This window comes from Leuresthes tenuis, unplaced genomic scaffold, assembly GCF_036924035.1.
Source record: "Leuresthes tenuis unplaced genomic scaffold, fLeuTen1.0.hap1 SCAF_16, whole genome shotgun sequence".
Taxonomy (NCBI): domain Eukaryota; kingdom Metazoa; phylum Chordata; class Actinopteri; order Atheriniformes; family Atherinopsidae; genus Leuresthes; species Leuresthes tenuis.
The window spans coordinates 4,607,839-4,629,262 of record NW_027325370.1 but is presented as its reverse complement, the minus strand read 5'-3'; the positions used below and the strand labels follow the sequence as shown (position 1 = coordinate 4,629,262).

The 21,424-nt window shown below is 42.5% G+C and overlaps 1 protein-coding gene across 1 annotated transcript; it reads right to left on the bottom strand.

Moving 5' to 3' along the window:
• Nucleotides 1–364: 364 nt before the first annotated feature.
• Nucleotides 365–20,003, bottom strand: slc9a8 (solute carrier family 9 member 8). The gene is made up of 16 exons (XM_072367755.1): nt 19,666–20,003; nt 18,809–18,990; nt 17,470–17,550; nt 14,698–14,756; nt 9,306–9,389; nt 7,628–7,729; nt 7,393–7,427; nt 6,655–6,798; nt 4,544–4,685; nt 4,355–4,460; nt 4,134–4,250; nt 3,965–4,047; nt 3,737–3,848; nt 3,073–3,293; nt 2,246–2,392; nt 365–1,475 (listed from the first exon to the last, which is right to left on the bottom strand). The coding sequence occupies exons 1-16, from the start codon at nt 19,899–19,901 to the stop codon at nt 1,362–1,364; spliced, it is 1,965 nt and encodes a 654-aa protein (XP_072223856.1). The 5' UTR covers nt 19,902–20,003; the 3' UTR covers nt 365–1,361.
• Between the last annotated feature and the right edge of the window lie 1,421 nt (nt 20,004–21,424).

Sequence of the window (21,424 nt, the reverse complement as noted above, 5' to 3'; positions counted from 1 at the left end):
CTCCGGGGGTCGGGTCGGGTCGTGGGGGCAGCAGCTTGAGCAGAAAAGCCCAGACGACCCTGTCCCCGGTCACCTCCTCCAGCTCTTCTGGGGGACCCTGAGGCATTCCCAGGTGACGCAGTCTCTCCAACATGTCCTGTTGGGATGCCTCCCAGACCTCACCAGGGAGGCGTCCAGGAGGCATCCTACCCAGATGCCTGAGCCACCTCATCTGGCTCCTCTCAATGCGGAGGAGCAGCGGTTCTACTCCGAGCCCCTCCCGGATGACTGAGCTTCTCCCCTTATCTCTAAGGGAGAGCCCAGACACCCCGCGGAGGAAGCCCATTTAAAAATATATAAAAAATATAGAGTGCAGCACTCAACATACGTAGGATGTGAACATGATTTATTCTAAGTTTCTTTTGGTAACCTGGTTGTACTCGCAGAGCTTGTACAAAATCCCACAAACAGAACATTAAACATTTCAAAAATAAATTAAAAAACCACTAACAGGACATTTATCCCACATTCATTTGTTCCCATCTTCTCCATCGTTAAACTCTGATAAGGAACATGTCAAGGCCCTCTTTAGACACAGTGTAAAGGCGAAACACTCAGCAGAAGGTGAAAAACAGACCATAGTTAAAACTGATAGTGATTTCTGAAGCATAATTATTTTCCTGTATTTAAGCTTTTTAATTTCTGGAAAATTATTAGTTTTCCCGCCATGTTTCACGAGCTCCAACTCAGTATTCATCTCAGGTGGTGTGCTGTTGAAGGGTGTAGGAGTAGCTCATTCTTCATTATATATGTATGAATGTATGTTTTTTCTTAATTAACTCAGTATCATTAAAGCATACGAACACGGATGCACAGAAAGAATGAAATCTAATTACAGTGATAGGAATGCAAACCCATGGCTTATAACAAATCTCATTTTCAGAATCTAGCCTGGAGCAACACTGTGTTTATATTCTTACCCACACCGAATAAAACTTCAAGCAGACCCCTAAATGAGTTTAAGCCGTACGGCAATGAGCAAAACACATGCCAGGAGAAATGATGAAAAAGTGCTCTAGTGTTTCTTTACATAGAAAAGTTACCTCTAGTAACAGAAAAAGGTCTCGTCAGTTTTTCACCAAGTAGAAAAGTGACACTGATAACAAATATTTCTTCATCCAGTGTTACAACTTTCAAATCCAATTTTCCCAGGATGATGATGTTACTCCACCACAGGCACCAGCTAAGATGCTTCTGTAACAGCCGCTTTGTAAGTGAGGAAATAACAGCTGTATGCGACTGACTATTAAAAAGGTGCTCATATTTACAAAGCCCAGGACAGGCAGAGTCCATTCTTTGTTTTTCACATGAACTGAAAGTGTTCACAGAAGCTCTGCTTCATCCTCGTCATCCTCAGACCCCGACGGTCCCTGGCGAACCTCTTCGTACCACTTATTGGTCAGCGTCTTCATCTGGATCCGGCCGTGCAGCAGGTCCTTTCAAACAGGTGGAAGGAATGCGCACATCAGCAGGGATGCAAAAATGAATGCAAACGTAGCCACATGAACATGTAGAGAGGTGGACAAAAATCACCGGCATCACATTTTGTTCTTGTTAATACCGTGAGAGGTATTCAGTTAACATGAAATGCTTTTATGGGTTTGGATAAGCTTAAAACTTGTCCTGCTGACAGGTCAGATAATCTTGCACCAGTAGTTTAAATCATTAAGGCAAACTCCAGCTCCAGAAAGCCATATTCAACAACCAAAAGGCATTGGACATGATTGTTTGATAATTCCCATTTTACAGGTGAATTTTCCAGGCAGAAACATGAAATAACTTCAAATCAAATCAACTGCAAAACATAAATTCTTAGACGAGAGCGAATTACCCTGAAAAGCCCAAACTGCTGTCACGGCAGTGTGTCACTGAAGGGCAAAGGATTTTCCTAGGCTACAGAAGCATATTTCCCATAAAGAGTGTTTGAAGAGATATGACGCATGGCTGGATTATAGTGACTTAGTGCAGGATCTAAGATGTTTTTAGTAAAACTGTTAAGCTCCTTTAACAAGAGAACATGTAGAACAGACATCCAACAAAAGGGGCCTGTCAAAGATGGCTACTTTTGCTGGATGTTATACTAGAAATAGGTGAGATAAATTACATTACTGTCATTTTACTGACTTTACATGTCACTTAAATGATGCAAATGAGAAGAATGAATGGAAAACAAGAAAATATGTGACTTTCCACATGTTCTTCTTACCTCTTGGGTAAGCCTGCGGGTGAAGAAGGGGTTAAGATACTTCGCATCAAGCCACATGAAGCCCTTCAGATCTTGTCTCTGGTAGATCTGAGCCTCATACTCCTCTTCTGTTAGTTCTGATAGGTGCTCTGACTCAATAGTGTTACCCTGGACAGAACCAAGGAGCAGAGAGTCAGGAGAAAATTAGATGAAAGGCCAAAAAAAGAATACAAAATGCAGAGATGAGAGGCATGCAGGGGAGATTTAAAATGACTGGACAGCAGTGAGGGTGGGGAGCCAACAAAGAAAGATTAGAGGAAAAGAGCAAAGGGACTGAATTATATCAAAGAGTGCATGAGAGCCGCAAGGGAAAATGAGGGTTTGATACATTTAGCTGCCTGGACCCTCAGGGGGTTAACACTTAGCTTCAGAAAACATCAAGCATGCAAATGTTGTGTGCATAAATCATTCAGACACACCACCAGGAGCTGCCAGTGACCCCATTGTTGGGATGTACTTGAAAAGAATGACCTGTTATCTAGCATTTGAGATAGCAGAGTTAACTGAAATATTAAACACAATGGATTGTTTTATAGTATCTGGGAAATTGCATTGCTATGCCAGTTGTTAGGGAGTACATCTGTGTGAGGAGTACTTTGCTCTCTGCTGACTCAGTATCCATCTCACAACTACAATAAACCCCTTTGATGTATGCTGAAAGAACAGTCTGAGCCTGATGGTAGATGAGAGGACGGCACAGCTTGTGTCAATGCAGACAACAAACTGTCTGTGTGTGTGTGTGTGTGTGTGTGTGCATTTGTGTGGTACCAGAGGCCTTCATCCATTACCATTTTCTCTGTCTTGCTGAGATTGATGTCCTTCTTGTTTTTTCGCCGCGACTGGCTTTCCTCAATGTCCATGATGCGGATGAGTGGCATGGTGCCGGCCCCGAGGACGAGGATGGTAAAGAGAACAATGATGATGGTGGTGGTGCCGATTAGTTGCCTCTTCTCAATGGGTTCCAGGCCCAAATGAAGGCCCAAAGCATATGGAATGGCCCCACGCAAGCCTCGCAGGAAAAAGACAAGGCAAGTGGTAAAATGCACAGCAAAAACTAACATGTTTTAGAAGATAACGACAAAAACTAAATCTGGACTCTTGTGTGATTGATTTGCTCCGTTTTTAAAAAATGTTAGGAATCATCTATAGATATCATCATCAATTAATCCATTTACCATTTCTATGTCTTAACGATATATAGAAAAATATTCTTCTAAAGAAGGATGCATTTTGCTTTCCGTGGACCCAGAGGGATATGCACAAAAACATCTGGGAGAGCTGGCAGCTCCATCTTAAGCAGACTGCCACAAAGATCTTCTATTACACAAGGCTGCAGCATTTGTTTCCTCATCACTTAACCTTAAAGCAACAACCACAACTTACACACAAAGACAGCCGCCTGTCCACTGTTCTCACATTAAAATAGCTGAAAATATCATTGATTCATCTCACCACTAAACCACATGATGAACATCATTTTAGGTGTGATCTTGTGGTCTCTGAAAAAGTTGAGCAGGAAAGACAGAGGGAAGATGTTCACCGCTCGGCCGAGAAGAACAAGGACCTACAGAGAAAACGACAGCGGTCACATCTGATGCTCACAGGAATGACCACATCCACTTTGACTCATATTAAGCAGACTGCAACATCGGGCTAACATTTAAGTGAAAAAGCACTTACTATGCACCAGATGACAAAAGATATTTCAAAGTTATGTGGAAAGCTGAAGATGGAGAGACCGAGAAAAGCGAACACGCAGGTCTCTGGAGAGAGAAGTTAAGAATAAAAAGTGCTGAAAACTTTCTGTGAAATGAAAACAAAGTGGAAGGTTCAGTGGCAGCTCGCTCACCACACATGAAGGCCACTGTTCGCAGTGTCTGCTGCATGAGGATCTGGGTGACAGGAGAAAGGTTGTGATGGGTGTAGTGAGACATCACAATCCCCGCAAACAGGATCGACATTATTCCTGTAGGGGGAGGGAATTAGGTGAGGGGTGGAGGTCAGTGGAAAACGCAGAGATATTACATCCTGGTTCATTTTGCAGTAGAGTCTGTTCATGCCTGTACCCACCGGAAAGTTTGATTCCCTCAGCCAGACCATAGGGAAGGTATGCAAAAATGATCATCATGCCGAACTCCAGCGACGGCGTCTTCCTCAGGTCAAAGTGTTTCAGAAACTGATCGGTGGGTTAGGGAATTTAGGAGCAGATGAGCAAATAAACACACGCAGGCGAGCGCACACAAACATGAGTCTGGATACGATAGCTGAAATGAGTCCAGTGAGGGTTCCCAGGGCGGCAGAGCCGAAAAACATTTTAAGGAAATAGCCCAGCGCTTGCAAAAAAGTCTCCCAACCGGTTACCATGGAGTTATCAGAGCGGGAAAAGAAGCCCTCGGCTGTGCTGAAGGACGAAAACAGGAAAACGACAAACACCATCGTTACACATTCTGTGTTGTAACACCCACATCCGCCCCTAGAGGGCAGAAACACTCCACCACAGAAAATGTGAGAGTGCACTTTAATGCATGTTTGTAGTCAGACCATCAAAACTGTGTTGTTTTAAGAAAACTGCTGAATCATCACATTTTCACCGACTTAAAAAAAAGAGTAAATTATGCATCGTTTATATTGATAAGCGTGGAACACAGAGGGCGTAAATATTACTCATAGACACTAATTATCCTCACCAACAGCCATACAACACATTATGATTAATAATCTGACTGGAATTCTTACTTACAAACTGCCAAGTAAAGGTATTAGCAGCGTGACTGTTATAAACAACTGGGCCAAATTATAAGTAGCTTTCTAAGAACGCCATGCTGCGTGTGAGGTGCTAACAGCAAACAAACTGCCAGGACTGGTCAGAGTATCAATTATTCATGCTCTCATTTACTCTAAAGGGACATGAAGACACTTGATATCACTGAACACGTTTAACTGGCTGTGAGGGATAAATTGGCAGGATCGAGGCACGGGGATGGTTACAAACTGCTCAGGATCACTTTCTGTCAGTTTCCGCTTTTGCTGGGGGTGCAGAAAAAACTCAACAGACAACATCTTAAGTACACAGTGTTATTTTTGTGGCTCATCTGTGAACTTTCACGTCTTATTTGCAGCTACGGGTACTCATCATTTAGCCAAAGATAATGTAGAGTCATTCCAGTTGTACAAAGCAGGGCCTATTCCAAACAATGCAGAGAGACGATAATGTCCTATCTAATAAGATAACACAGCTTCCTGGTTCCATTCTCGTCCCGTAACAGTGTAATGTGTAATTCGCAGAAACAGGTGGGGCTGAAAGGTTCGGATTCCTTGCTTAACCACATAGTCGGACATAAGGTCAAGCTTTAGTGTAATTAACAAAACTCTCGGCCTTACGCAGTGTTTTCTTTGAGCTAACTGTGTCAGCAGGTAGTAACACTAACAGAATACACCGGGGCTTAAAGACAAACGGGATAATAAATATAAAACAGGAACTTTCTGCATTTCACTCAGCAGCGCAACCATGTGAAATCAGCCACAAAAGGCACGATTCACACGTGTACAAGACGTCAGCGCTTTGTGTCTCCTGTTCTGACTCGCAGTGACAATCTGTAACAAGAACAAACACGCAGTCGGGTAGTGCGCCTCGGCTGCCACAAATGTTGAAACTTAAACTTTTCTCTAATTTAGCAAAGCTAAACACCCACAGTCAAGTTTGGAAAAGCAAGACGTCGTCCCATGTAAGAAGAAAGAGAAGCACGGCTGCAGAAGTTTGACCCTGCGAATATGTGTCTCCACAGCAGCATCTGTGTAGCAGAAATGGACTGGCAGGGTATGACACTTAGGAGTACTTCATCTCTGCATTGTTTGACGGCATATTCAGCCATATTCGTCATATCGCATGAGGTCTACACTGCACAGATGGACAGAACCTCCGCCATGTTAGCCAGGTGATATTTCCTGCCATTTCAGCAGCTTTTATAGAAACTTTCAGCTGCCACTCTGAAAAGGCCGAGAAAAAAAATACACAGAGTGCAACGTTTTTCTTTTAAGACGCTGTTCCTTCGCATGCAAATGCCTCTTCGCCTCGTTTTATCAAAGACTTCCTAAACTCAACTCAACTTTATTTATAAAGCCCTTTAAAACCAGCCGTGGCTGAAACAGACCAGTCCCTCCAGCTGCGTTTGAGATGTGTTAACGTGCATGCAAAGTTTTGACAGCAAAGGTTCTTCACGTCTGATTCTTTTCATAACAAACACTTTGCATGTCGTTCTCAGGGTTGCGGGCAGTGAAAGCCTGTGTTGACATTATGCATCATCAAATGTAAACCTGCAACATGAGCACTGTAGACTAAACAAGCCATCAGCAAGGAACTATAATCTTACTTGGTGAGGACAATGGAGACAGCGTCGTTGAGGATGCTCTCACCAAACACCAGCATGTTGAGGACAGGATCCACATTGAGAGCATTAAATATGGCAATAGTAGCTACAGGGTCCACAGCTGAGATTAGAGAACCAAAGGCAAAGCTGAAGTGTGACAGAAGAGAAAGAGAAGAACATTTAACACTGATGCTTTCAACAGGCACGCACATGTTTAAAATGATCATGTATTGAAACAAAAGATTCACACGTCCATAAAAGACTGCAAATGCACCAAACACGTTCTGCAACTTGAAATTGGTGCAGAGACGCAGCTTGTTTTGACTGTTCTCGGAATTTCCCCCACAAAAATGTCAGTTACTTCTCAGCCCATGGCCTAAATTCCACCGCAAACGTTATTCTAATCTATTGAATGTGTGCAAAGAGGACACACATCCGTGCTCAGCCTCGGTCATTAAAGTTACTCCTTAAGTCACCTGGGTGTGGAGTAACACGCCATACTTTGTCAACTATACCTGGCAGCCAGGTCATTCCACTGTCTGGAATTTGTTAACGGCCAAATTCACTTCAGTTACAGAGAGCTTAGTTTACTGCAGGCTGCCTGGGTCAGTGGGTGAAGCAACTGTGGAACACCATTATCCAATTTCCTCTGACGTGATACCGGACAGGAGGGGTTTTAATGCCTCTTTAGGGTAAAACATCTGAAAAGAACAGTAGTTAGAGAGGAAGTCCAACACTCACCTATCAGTCATGGTCATCTTATAGATCACATCAGCCTGAGAGAAAGCGAAGCCCAACACAAAGACACACATCAGGAGATCTGACGATACCACGATTCATAGAGCTGAAAGGTATAATGGCTGCCCACTGCTGCATACCTCTCTGACAGCATCCGATCAACATTCTCTGGTTTCAGGAAAGTCAATGTGCAAATATTTCTAGGAATGGCAAACTTTCTGAGCAATGGAATCCTCACCTGGCCAAGGAAATAGATACCTCCTCCAACTATGAAAGCAGAGATAGCGGTACCAATCACAGCAAAGAGGGTGATGGAGCCAATGTTCTGGAAGAAGTTACCCTGAACACACACAGACATAGCTCAAATATTACAATCATAATCATCATAATGACCTTAACCGTTATTTTATGAACTACAGATTTATAGCCTTTTGGCTGTTGGTCAAAATAGATGATCAGTGCAAGATGTGAATTTGGCCGAGTAATGCACACACTGGACTGACTTGTTAATCACAAGCCATAATCTTTATTTCTTTCCATTTTATTCTAAATTCCATCGTTGTTTAGAAAAAACAACATTATGCTGTTTAAAGAGGACGTAAAACGCGAGTTTATTGATTTTCGTGTGTAAATCAACTGAGAAATGACGTCATCTTCTCTCTGACCGTTAAAGAATGAATGGAGTCTGCCCTGCTGGTCACGAGAGAGAAAGCAGGTTTAAGGCACTTCCACAGACCTGGGGCCTCGTGTATAAACTGTATACACGTATAAAAAGGTTCATTATGGCATTTTCCACTCACACTTCAGCGTGTCTAAAAATGAACGCGGCATGAGAATATTCAGACCGAGCCGCAAAGTCGAGAGCAGTTGTTAAAATGTGTTTCTGGCTCCTATCACCTGCCAGAAGAAAATTAAAAAGCACATAAGTCTGAATCATGTATGCAGTCATCCTTTGCTATTAACCCATGCTTATTTCTGAAGGCAGATGTAATCCAGTCCACAGCATTTCAAACTTATCCGCCGGAGCGCGCTGTACACCTGCTGGCATGCGACAGCCTCGGTCTTCAGCCGCCTGCGTTTATGTGAGGTGGACATACGACACGTCAGGTCCGCACAGCTTTCCCAGGCACCCAGGAGGCCAGGTGCAGTGAGAGCAGTGAGATTCTCATTTTCACCGGCTCTGCTTGACTCGGATGGGCTTGTTGTATGGCATTAAACCCAATTACATGGTGTCACTGTGTGCACATTATCTGTTAGCTCCTGATCCAGGTAATAAACGTCCCGCCTCATTGGTCAACACTCTGAATATCCTTTTGCCTTGGAGCAGGATCTGCCCTTTTCGATTGGACCACATGTGACAGAAGGGGCCCGTTATAGCATTTTGCATATTCATTTTTGGGTAGACCGAAGGAAAGGTGCACATTATCAGGCATGCACACAGTTTTATGCATGCAGGGCTTTCTTTTTTTCCAGATTTTGTGACTACGTCCCTCTTTTCATATAAAAGTTGCATAACCTTTTATATGTGAAGCCCCCAGAGGTTACATCTGTCTTTTATTTTCTTAAGATACACTTTTTAGAGCGAGGATGATACCATTAATATATGATGACGGCCATATTTTAGCATTTGATCCATTTTTACAACTTTAGCTACAATATATGACAACATTCAATGATAACTAAGTAGGAAAAAACCCAACAAAGATTGTCCAAATATACTTTTTATTGTATTAAAGGTTGCCTGTTTGCAGTACAACAGATTTTATTTAGTTTTTTTATTCTGTCAGGTGTCAGGTCTGTTATGTTAATTCTCTTATGTTCACATATTCACAGAGGGGTGCACTATTACCTTTAAGTGCAGAAAATTAGCAATGCAGTGTGTTAAAAAACAGTTCTAAACACACATCCTGCCATACCTTGTGTAATGAGTATCCAGATTCAAAAATGATGGGCGGCAAAAGTAACAGGAAGAACATGTTGGGTCGGAACATTTCCTCCTCCTTTAAAAGAAAAGACAGAGACAATAAAACTGCAGCAGACATTAGAGCCCCTGCCGAACAGTCCAACCATTCAGATGCATTCTAAGTCTATTAGTGGCATGCGTTCCTAACAGAAGTGTGAACACTGAGAAACTTTTCTTTCTCATTCATGCAAAAACAACACAGATGCAGATGCACAGGATCCCAGAGACCTTAACTCTGTGATTATTTCAGCAATATAATGAAATCATTGTTGCTTCTCAGCTAAATAGGCCAGATTCCCAGATCAGGCACTGGTATCACGTGCCAGTGTGTTACAGTGTGCATGATGCACCGTGTGTTCTTATAGTAGCTCCGACTGTGGGAGTGTGCGTGTTGTATGCATAGTCCATGTTAGTAATGCAAAAGTCAACACACACACACACAGTGCATTAATGAATGATCGTGTGGGAGTGTTCGTCTTTAGTGGAGGCTGCAGAGGTTTCTGTCAGAAAGAAAGAAAGAAAGAAAGAGGAAGGTAGGTCCGTATTTACTCCACCCGGTCAACAATCCCACTCTTTGTACGAGGAAAGCCAGTTTTGACAGCTGGTTGAGCCTTAATTCCCAGCACCATAAGCAGCTGAGAATGACCATAATTATTTCCACATTTCCTAAAAATGTACTGAAACAGCTTAGATTCTTGTGAGATCTTAGAGAGATCTCACACCGAGTTTTCACCGTAAAGGTTGTCATTTCCAATAGAGCATTATTTTAGTAATGACCAACAGTGTTATAGCTAAAAGCCCTTAAAAGCAGGTCAAGCATAAAGGACAGCCTATAGAGAATGCATGCCGAGTTAAAAGGCAACCTAATAATGAATACAAATTCCAGGACAAGTAGGCCAACTAATGCTTCCAGGTTACCAGAGTTGACATTTACCTCCAACAGAACTCTGCCTTTCAGTCCAGTTTAACACCTTGAATAGACGGAGGTATGCCATGCTTGCACTGTAATCTGACATCCACAGCTGTGCTCCTGACACATGCATGCACATGTTTCACAGCCACACGTAACAATGTCTCCTGAAGTGATGGAACAGCAAGCTTTTCATACAACTCCCACACTTGGACCTAAAATAGGTGTACATAAAGGAGCCCAGACACAGGTTTTAGATGGTTAAAAATTCGGGTTTTAAATCATTACCAACTAATCTGTCACTTACATTTTTCCATAACTAATATGAGTGAGAGTGAAGGGATAAACTCCCACAATTTCCCTAAGCCCCAGGAGACATCCTTAGCTTGGATTTTGTGTCAGGATGAGGATTTTAAAATGATCGTGAAACAAAATCACATAAAGGAGAAATCGCATGACACAAAAAAGTTTGACACACGACTGATTAAAACTGTAAATATATTGGGTCAGAATGAGCTGAACTGAGCTCCTGAAGCAATGAGGAAAGCTGCAGAGGGAACAGAGATATTGAGGTTTCACAAACAGTGATATATTTATAGACAGCAGGGAAAAAATAAGAGAAAGGAACGATGAAATGAATGAACCCAGAGAGCGGAGGGCTGGCATATTCTTTAGAAGTACAGACACTGAGCTCAAACTAAATGAAAAAAAGATGAAGGGAACACAGTTAAAACAGGACTGAGAGACAACAAAAAAAATGTGAGTGGGACGGCTGGAGAGAACATCGTTCAGAGTACAAGCTCCCTGGAGGCTCGGCTTTGACAGCCAGTGACATCACCACATGGGAAAAGGGCCCCTGAAACCACAATTAAAACTTTTCTCCGTGTGTCAGCCTCTCTCCCTCAGTGGCGTGGGAGACATCTATTAAAAGTATACAGTGCCCTTTGGGGCTTAAAACACACCGCTGCAGCCACCGAGGAAAAAACGACGAGCCCAGATATTAGAGCAAAGACTAGAACAGTTAAACAGAGAGCACAAAAAAAAGATTATCCTCAGTGTAAATATATTCACCTGTTTATCTCCGAGCTTTGCATAGGAGACATTTTGCTGCTAGTGTCTTACTTTGTACCGGCAATCTATTTCTTCCTAAATCTGTGTCAGAGCACAGGGGAGAAATAGGCAGATGAGAGGAAAGGAAATGTAGTAACCAGAGTACCAGAAAAGCACCAAAGGGAAAAGCTTCTGTTCATATGTGGGATTGTAGCGAGAGAGCTGGCGAAAGGACGGTTGGCAGCAGAGTCGGAGCAAAGCTTCATTTTTGATAGAAATGCAGCAGTTACAACATTCTTGGCAGGTTTCCAGTGTCTTAAAGTCTGGCCTTCCAGTTTTGCTTTTCGGGGTTAGGGTTAGGTTTCTCAAACAGAAACCACTCACTTTCTTTTTTGTCACTTATCTAAAATGACGTCTGACACCCAGAAAATCTCCAAACTGCACCAGGTTACTGGGCTTTCTGTTGCTTTCGCTATGACTCTCAAACAAAGTGCTTCAGATTACTGAACAGGGTACCCCGATAGGTACAAATAAAATACCACAAAAAAAGTGTTGCACTACATCCTTACTTTTTATAGATGGTCTCTCTGCACTCGTCTTATAACTGGCTGCAAATACAGAGCAATGTTTGATGCTTACTGTCCACCTCGAAGGACGACTTGTTTTACTCTGAAAACAGGTTGTGGCTCATTTCTGTAGCTTAAAGGTTGGAAAAAAAAAAGCTGCTTTCTGTTTCAGCAACATTTTGTACACGGGTTATTGAGCCGGTACCTTCAAACACGTGAATGATCCCTTAGAAGGAGCAGCAGGGAAGAAAAACAGCTCTGGTATGTTTGCCAACTCAATATAACACTATTTTAGGCAATGATTAGCTGAAAGATCCAAATAAACAGAGTCGTGTGTCATAGCACATCGAGAAAACAAACCACCACAAAGACAAGTAAGTGTATGAGCGTGCGTGAGTATGAGTATGAGCTGTTTGGCTATTCAGTTAAGAGCAGGTCTGTTGTCTCCACAGGATTAAAGGCGCTGTTCAAATCAACAAATAATCCGGACGAACGAAGTTATGAATAAAGTAGCTTCACTACACTAAAAGAACAAAAACAGATCTTATTATCTATTGAACCAAACTAAAGTACAGGCGTAAGCAACAACCAGAAAACTAGTGTTTCTAAACTAAAACAAACTGCCAGTGTGTGTGGAAAGTGTGCAAAGTAGAGTTCACGAGTTTAGTAAAATAAACTGCATGCTCTGATAACCTCTGGCAGCCTCCAGTGGGCAACTGAGCATCAAGTTCAAATCTACACAAACATGAGCAAAAGAGCAGCTACGCTTTCCAGAGTGACTAACAAATGGCTACAGGACTCGATCCCTGCGCATGAGAGAAGCTCAGTCAAACAGATGACGGTCTGCCTGAACCTTTAAACAGGAGTCATTTGGCCCAGAGGGCCGGCACACTGGTCCGATCAGTCTTGATGGGAAACCAGACGAATGGAAGAAGTGGTACAGGAGGCAGGTGCAGCCCGCAACCAATCATGGGTGAGCATTCAACAACTAATATTTGCATATAAAGAAAACACAACATGACATAGTTTTCTGGGCTGTTGCGTTGCTGTAGACCATAAGGAGAACCGTACATCTGGGACTGATGAGCAGTCAAGTCAAAAACTGGCTCACTGACCAATGTCAAAAACAGTTTCTGGGAATAAAAAAAATTGCCATCGATATATCGGTCGATGTACTCTTCATTAGCTGCATATGTACACAGGTATGTTAGAGTTATCGTGAAAGGGGTAAATGATGACACCATGTTTATTAACTGTCCAGTCATATATTTTTCTAACTAGTTAGCAACATACAGTAAAGGCACCACAACTAAGGCATGTGAAGGTTCTAAGTTACCCAGAGTATTTAATCTTACATGATGTTCCCTGAAAATTCTTCTCCTATTGGAGCATATCAGAAACATGTATGTCAGCGATAGATATTGGCCGATAACACTGGCCAACTAGCCTGAAGGGCTTGTATGTCCTTGATGGTTTGCAGGGCATTAGCCAAGTGTGCCAGCTTCAGAAGAGTTCTAGTTTAAAGAGATATCGATTGTACAAGCGTTAAACATTCAAAGAGACAATCGCTGTACACAGTTTTTGGCTAAACTGCAGGAAAATGAATAAACAAACAGAATAAGACAGAATATTTCCACGTGATCAGGGAGAGCAGTTGCCCTCTATTTACGAAATAGATTAAGAAATAAAAAGGCTGACATAATCAGTTTTGCCACTGGCTGCGTTACTCAGTGAGACTGCATGATGTAATTTCCTCTTATAGGCTTTCTTGAAAACAAAGGTCAGACATAATGGCTTTGCATTATGACTTGGGTTTTTTAAGTCTCCAAAGGCCCATGAAACACTTAGCAAATGTAAAGAAGCCTCTGCAAATCACAGAGTAACTCTGAAAAGCTCTATTTGATGAGCTTTTAATAAAGCTATTTAGGAATAATTTGCCGTAAAGACCCCAGCTTCCATACGTAGACAGGTGAGATGAAAGTTGAACACAGAGACAATCATCTACAGATTCACGGGATGGGGCAACATGGGGAGAGGGGCCGCGGGGGCTCTGGTTACTTGTGTTGATGACTCAGCAACAGCCTGGGGCCCCCCGAGCTAAAAAACAATGCAACCCTGTGTGCAAGAAACATTCACACAACCTGTCCTCTTTTCCTCGCTGCACTCTGGATTCCTCTCTCTACCTCACTTGATTACTGGTTCTCCAGCTAACTGGCACAGAATAAGGAATGTTAATTAAAGGCTGTGAGAACAAGGAAGAGATAGCAAAAAAATAATAAAGTGTCACTATGAGGCAATAAAGAGGAGATGGTGAGATAAGATTTCTGTCACAGAGAGCAGGGATGGTGACAGACCAAAAAGACCGATCTGGAAGGAGAGATAAAGAAATGCAGCACAGCAGCAACATTGAGTTTGGCTGGATGGGGATTTCTCATAAAATGAGCAGTGCAATAAACGGCATCATTACATTTATTGCTACTGTACTCCTGGATTTAGATACACTTTCCCTGGCTTCTGTTTGACATTTCAAATTAAAAAAACTCCTGTTCATACTTTTCAAACAGCATTGTTGTATCACACCAAGTGAAATTCAGTGAAGGAGAATCGATCTGCACCAAATAATGTGTGCATTGTATGTGAGTTTGTATAGTTTTTGCATGTTTGGTGTTTGTGTGCAGGAAATTGACAACTTTAATTCATGCAACACAAACCTAACTAACAAACAAACACAGTATTTTAAATAGTATATATGATGACAGTGCAGTGTGAACAAGAGAAAAGGAGTTGGATCAGGCTGTTAGCAAATAGTCCAACTATACCTTCCAGTTGGCCAGTTCCTGGAACTCAATGATCTTAATGAAGCCTCCCATTAGAATCCCTGGAAAAGAGTGAGGAGACATGAAAAATAACACCAGTGATTAAATATTTCCCTTTATAAAAATGTCAATGCAGAAACATACGCAAATGCGCACAGTGAACTAAAAGAGGTGCCTCGCAAATGTCCAATGCCATAGTTCAGGGAGAAATCGTGCACACAGAGTTTAAATGTATTATTGTGTTTGTTTTGTCTTTGGAAAAGTTCCCTCAGGGATACTGCTCTCTTGCTGCAGGTCCCAGCAGAACATTCATTAAAAGGGAAACACAAAGCTGTTCAAAGGACAAAGGAAGAGAAAAGACAGAAAAATAAATTAAATCGAAGTCTTTTAGATATTTTGAGATGAACGGGGGAAGTGCAGAGATCGAGAGACAATGCAGAGATAGTAAAAAGGAAATGACGAAGGAAGGAAAAGCAGAACTTCCTGATTTGTAAGCAGAGTGTTATCTCTCCACCACAGAGGAGCCAACTCAAAACACTGACACAAACTCTGCCTCATATGAAGCATTCAGGAAAAGCAAAAGGAAATCAGGGACAAAATGAGTGGAGGGCACATCAGGGACAAGATGGGTGGAGGGGTCGTCAGGGACAAGATGGGTGGAGGGCGCATCAGGGACAAGATGGGTGGAGGGCGCATCAGGGACAAGATGCATGGAGGGCACATCAGGGACAAGATGCATGGAGGGGTCGTCAGGGACAAGATGCATGGAGGGTGCATCAGGGACAAGATGCATGGAGGGCGCATCAGGGACAAGATGCATGGAGGGTGCATCAGGGACAAGATGCATGGAGGGTGCATCAGGGACAAGATGCATGGAGGGCACATCAGGGACAAGATGCATGGAGGGCGCATCAGGGACAAGATGCATGGAGGGTGCATCAGGGACAAGATGCATGGAGGGTGCATCAGGGACAAGATGCATGGAGGGCACATCAGGGACAAGATGCATGGAGGGGTCATCAGGGACAAGATGCATGGAGGGCACATCAGGGACAAGATGGGTGGAGGGCACATCAGGGACAAGATGGGTGGAGGGCGCATCAGGGACAAGATGGGTGGAGGGTGCATCAGGGACAAGATGCATGGAGGGTGCATCAGGGACAAGATGCATGGAGGGCGCATCAGGGACAAGATGGGTGGAGGGTGCATCAGGGACAAGATGCATGGAGGGTGCATCAGGGACAAGATGCATGGAGGGCGCATCAGGGACAAGATGCATGGAGGGGTCATCAGGGACAAGATGCATGGAGGGCGCATCAGGGACAAGATGCATGGAGGGCACATCAGGGACAAGATGCATGGAGGGTGCATCAGGGACAAGATGCATGGAGGGCGCATCAGGGACAAGATGCATGGAGGGCGCATCAGGGACAAGATGGGTGGAGGGCGCATCAGGGACAAGATGCATGGAGGGCACATCAGGGACAAGATGCATGGAGGGTGCATCAGGGACAAGATGCATGGAGGGTGCATCAGGGACAAGCTGCATGGAGGGCGCATCAGGGACAAGATGCATGGAGGGCGCATCAGGGACAAGATGCATGGAGGGCGCATCAGGGACAAGATGCATGGAGGGCACATCAGGGACAAGATGCATGGAGGGTGCATCAGGGACAAGATGCATGGAGGGTGCATCAGGGACAAGCTGCATGGAGGGCGCATCAGGGACAAGATGGGTGGAAGGGTCATCAGGGACAAGATGCATGGAGGGCGCATCAGGGACAAGATGCATGGAGGGCGCATCAGGGACAAGATGCATGGAGGGCGCATCAGGGACAAGATGCATGGAGGGCGCATCAGGGACAAGATGCATGGAGGGCGCATCAGGGACAAGATGCATGGAGGGCACATCAGGGACAAGATGCATGGAGGGTGCATCAGGGACAAGATGCATGGAGGGTGCATCAGGGACAAGCTGCATGGAGGGCGCATCAGGGACAAGATGGGTGGAAGGGTCATCAGGGACAAGATGCATGGAGGGCGCATCAGGGACAAGATGCATGGAGGGCGCATCAGGGACAAGATGCATGGAGGGCGCATCAGGGACAAGATGCATGGAGGGCGCATCAGGGACAAGATGCATGGAGGGCGCATCAGGGACAAGCTGCATGGAGGGCGCATCAGGGACAAGATGCATGGAGGGCGCATCAGGGACAAGATGGGTGGAGGGCGCATCAGGGACAAGATGCATGGAGGGCGCATCAGGGACAAGATGGGTAGAGGGGTCGTCAAAGACAAGATGCATGGAGGGGTCAATGGAGAGAATAAGAGAAAGGAGAATTCAACTAAAGTGACCCTACAGAAGAAGTGTAGCTGTACCTCAGGAAATCTGTTCTACAAATCATTTTTCTAAATAACAACATGTCTGTTAATTCTTGAGTAAAGCTGCAAATTACATCCCTAGGTTAGGGGTTGCTATGCTTGATAAGACACATTATTTGCTTCACTCACAGAAGTAGTGCAGTAAAGCTATGATGACGAGATGAATTCACTAGATGTGGTGCAGGCCTGAAGGTGCAACAATAATGATTCCCCACTCTGTCTCCGTGCCTCACAAACAGCACAGCAATGTGCCGAAAAAGTTAAACACTCCCAACTTACAAAGACTGTGTGAAAAATAGACGTATAGCTCAGCTGTTCTAAATTTGCTCTTAAATATAGGTATTCTCCAGGACTCATTTGTATTTCTTTGCATGTTGCATGAGAGGTACTCACCAAGTGACACGACAGCCACACTTTCAGGAAGAAAATGCAGCTTGAACTTGATAAGCAGGTGCACCAATATGATGCAAATACCTGGGGGGAGTGAGGAGTGAAAAGACAACTATATGAACATTTTGGACAAATACATCCATTGTCAAAGAATCGCGTCCTACCTACTCAGATCACGCCCAAAATATCCCCCACTCCATCTTCTTTTTTTGTTATTGCTTTCCTTTAGACAATCACAGATAGAGTCAAAGAGATGCAATCTGTCCCTAACCTAGTTTCCTTTCATTATGTCCTATTTGTCCAACTTCAAAAATGTGCAAACGTGTTCATATACACTTGTGGCATGGTTACAAAGCAGTTCAATTGACAGAAAAATTATAATTCTTAGACAGCACAATAAGAGACAATTGACCCCAAGTAAAACATTAAATTGGCACTGCGACTGTGCCACAGTGACTATGAGTAACTATGAATATCAACTAGTTAAAGTCATGTGAATGTGCATTATTATAATCATGATTACAAGGATCATGACCATGATGAGGTGAGCAGTAATTTATACACAAGTTAAAAATGCAGCAAATGAGAGAGTCTTAGACACGTTGCACGCAAAACAGACACCAGCAACAACAGGCTGTTAAATCTAAATTGTACTTGAGTGGAAAGTGGGGAAATGTACCCAAATAAGGGCATGTACAAACATGAAATGAAATGGTACATAAATGTCAACACAGATTGCAAGAAGTACCGCTTAAGCCTCATGTGTGGTTTGTTGACTGCACTCTGACATGGTTTCCCATTTACTGACTTACAGCCACTGATGAGCTGGTGTTAGCTTTAGAGGACAGATAACCTTGCTGTTTCTGCAAGCAGGCACCTTGAAACCTATCTTCACAAAGTGGTGCAGAAAAGGTTGAGTTAAATGCAAAATGATAATGTACATAATGGACACTGCGTTTTTGAGGAAGCATTCATGGCTTTACGATATGTAACCCATATCCTTTCCTTTCCCTTATGACACCATCACCCAATCACCAACCTCAACACCTCATTTAATGAAACAGCAAAGTGGCTGAACACTCGTCCTCTGTTAGTAGCTGCACAAGATGACAACTAAGCTTCGCTTACTCTGTGAACCACAGTGAGTGTATTTCTTGCTGTGCATTTATGTATGTCCTCTAATCCTATCGTTGATTCTCTGAAGGACATTTGACTACAACCTACTTGGGAAACCACCGTCAAACCACTAGGAGCAAATGTCAACAGAAGATCATTTCTGAAAACCCCCAAAAATGCAACAAACAGCCAGACTGAAATTTAAAAAATAATGACAACCACCAACCAATAACGAGCAGGCTGAAGAATATGGTCAGCCCACTGGACTGCTCTTCCTCCTGCGCTTTGACCCCTGTCTGCACGGGCAGAATTGGCTTGGGGGTTGGGGGTGGTGCAGTCGGTTTGTTGGCAGTTGTTGTGGAGTGATGAGTTTCATTGCTGTAGTTTCCAGTGGTGTCATTGGACTTGCTGCAAGAAGACAGGAGCAAAGGCATGTTGGTGTCTGGCACATAGACCTCATGGGTTCTTTTCAGATTTCCATTTCTAATTTAAGCTTTAGGTAATGGAAAATTGCACACATTTCTAAAAAAAAAAAAAATTGAATGGAAGATGGAAAATAAATTATAATCGATTATTGTTATAATTATTAGATTATATAGTATTCATTAATGTTATCCGTAAGTAACGCTTAAACTACTCGTAAAATGATGCAACCATATTGATGTTGTCTCGTTTATGCCTATTTTTATTTTATTTTATTAACCTTTATTTATACAGGTAAAATCTCATTGAGACCCAGGGTCTCGTTTGCAAGAGAGACCTGTCGTCTAACCTGTCGTTAGCAGCTTGATTTCTGCTGTTGTCTAAACAAGACGGAAATAAAACTTGTCCACAATTTATTTCTGAGCACAAGTGGTACCTGAGCAAGGATTGAGACAAATATAGACAATATTTAGTTTTGCCACAGTGAAAACGGAAATGTGTGGTTAGGACAACGTGTCGTTAAGTTGTTGGTCGAAGGCAATACGGGGGACCAGTTTAAAAACACGACAAATAAAACTACTGCTAGCTAAGTTAAAAGGAAAGGAGTAATAGTATAGTAGAAGTGAAATGTTGTGTGTTTGTTTTTGTTTAAGCTCTGACCTGACAAAGTGTCCATCCCTCTGTAGGTCGTTTGAGTCGTGGTCATCTTCTTTCTCATTATTATTCAACGTGTGCTTATTTTCAACTGGACTATTATCGTTATGCTGTTGCACATTCCCCTCAACGCTCTCGTGCAAGTCCAAAGAGTTATCCGTCTTTGGTCGTTCTGACACGCACAGATTTATGAAAAAAAGGAAAAAGAACACCGACAAAACTTTAAGACTAACGCCACTCATCTCAACTCACTAAATTTAAACAAAAAAGCTATGTATTGTATGAAAAAACACCGACAGTTTCATATCGACATCTCCGTGTATCTGTTGACATCACCAACTCTACTTCCTGGTCAAGTTTTTGTCGGGAGTTGTAGTTTTTAGATATCTTTTTTTTGTATATAAATTCAAGAAGACAAGACAAAATAAGGCTTATAAATGCATTGTCTATTGCAAAATGTTGATATATATTTATGGGAAAAGTGTATAGTTTAGTTCTCATGTTTAATGTGAAATGTCGACCCTGTTAATGTTTTATTTCTTACTCAATTTCCCATGAGCCAGTGTATCATAGCGTAAACCAGACTGACGTAGATATTCCGTTTGCATTGTATGCTGCATTCAATGACAACAGCAAAGTCGTATTTTCCTGATAAAGAAATCAATTTAAAGAAATCAAAGAAAACTCCTTAAGATGTCGGATCCTCGTACATAACGTCGATACGTTTCTTAACTCAGACGTCAGTACTTTGTTTAAATCGCCAAAAGGATAATGTACCACAATTTAGTTTTCTTGAATTCATAATCTAGAAAAACCAAAAACACATTCGTTGATTTACATTTAACACGTGTTAGGCCACTTTATTTTTGTTGTTATTTAAGTTAACACAGTTAGCAAGTTATTATAGACAGACGTTATAGTTGCAAAACTGCATAGCACAACCAAAGGCAGTTTTGATTTTCCATACTTTCAGAGTCAAGCTTGAAATGCAGCATATTACTAAGTAACACTAAATGGAACTAAATAAAAAATCCTCTATATTTACAGTAAAATCTCACTCACAGACGTATATAATATACATACATATACATATACATATACAAATATATATATATATGTTCAATAAAGTAATACACTTTGCCATGATAAAGCCTGATTCAACCTTGATGTAAAACGAGTTTAAATAAACTCAGAAAAGACTTTGAGATGTGCAAGACAACAACACATTTGCTTTATTGGGGAGTTTTCATGAACGTGGTAACAACAATTTTGTTCCTACGGGCACAAAGCCATTCTTGAGGGTTGGGCCTAATCTCCTAATCATAATTGTATGATTAGGTTTAGGTTTAGGCATTCATGGCTAGGAGGTGTATTGTGTCACCGGAGAGTCCCCACTGTCATGCAAACTAAACACACACGTGGCGTTTCGCCTTCTTTGCATTGCTTTTTAAACTAAATGCATTTTGTACAATCATTGTTAGCTTACGACAACAATGCAATTACACATTTAGATAATTTTGCCAAAACTAATTAGTTATAATTATTATAACATTTTCTGGGTGGAATTGGGACAAAACATCAGGTGAACAAAGCACTATTTAAAAAAAAAAACTAAAATAATGCTGACTGTACATAACAACGCATTTAAAACTCAATCTAATTGGAAAAGAAAACGAAAGGCACATCAATCTAGTCATAAACGCGTTGTCATGTGACTCTCGGTGGGCTAAATAGTTAGCTTATGATCGCGCCATATCTCATATCG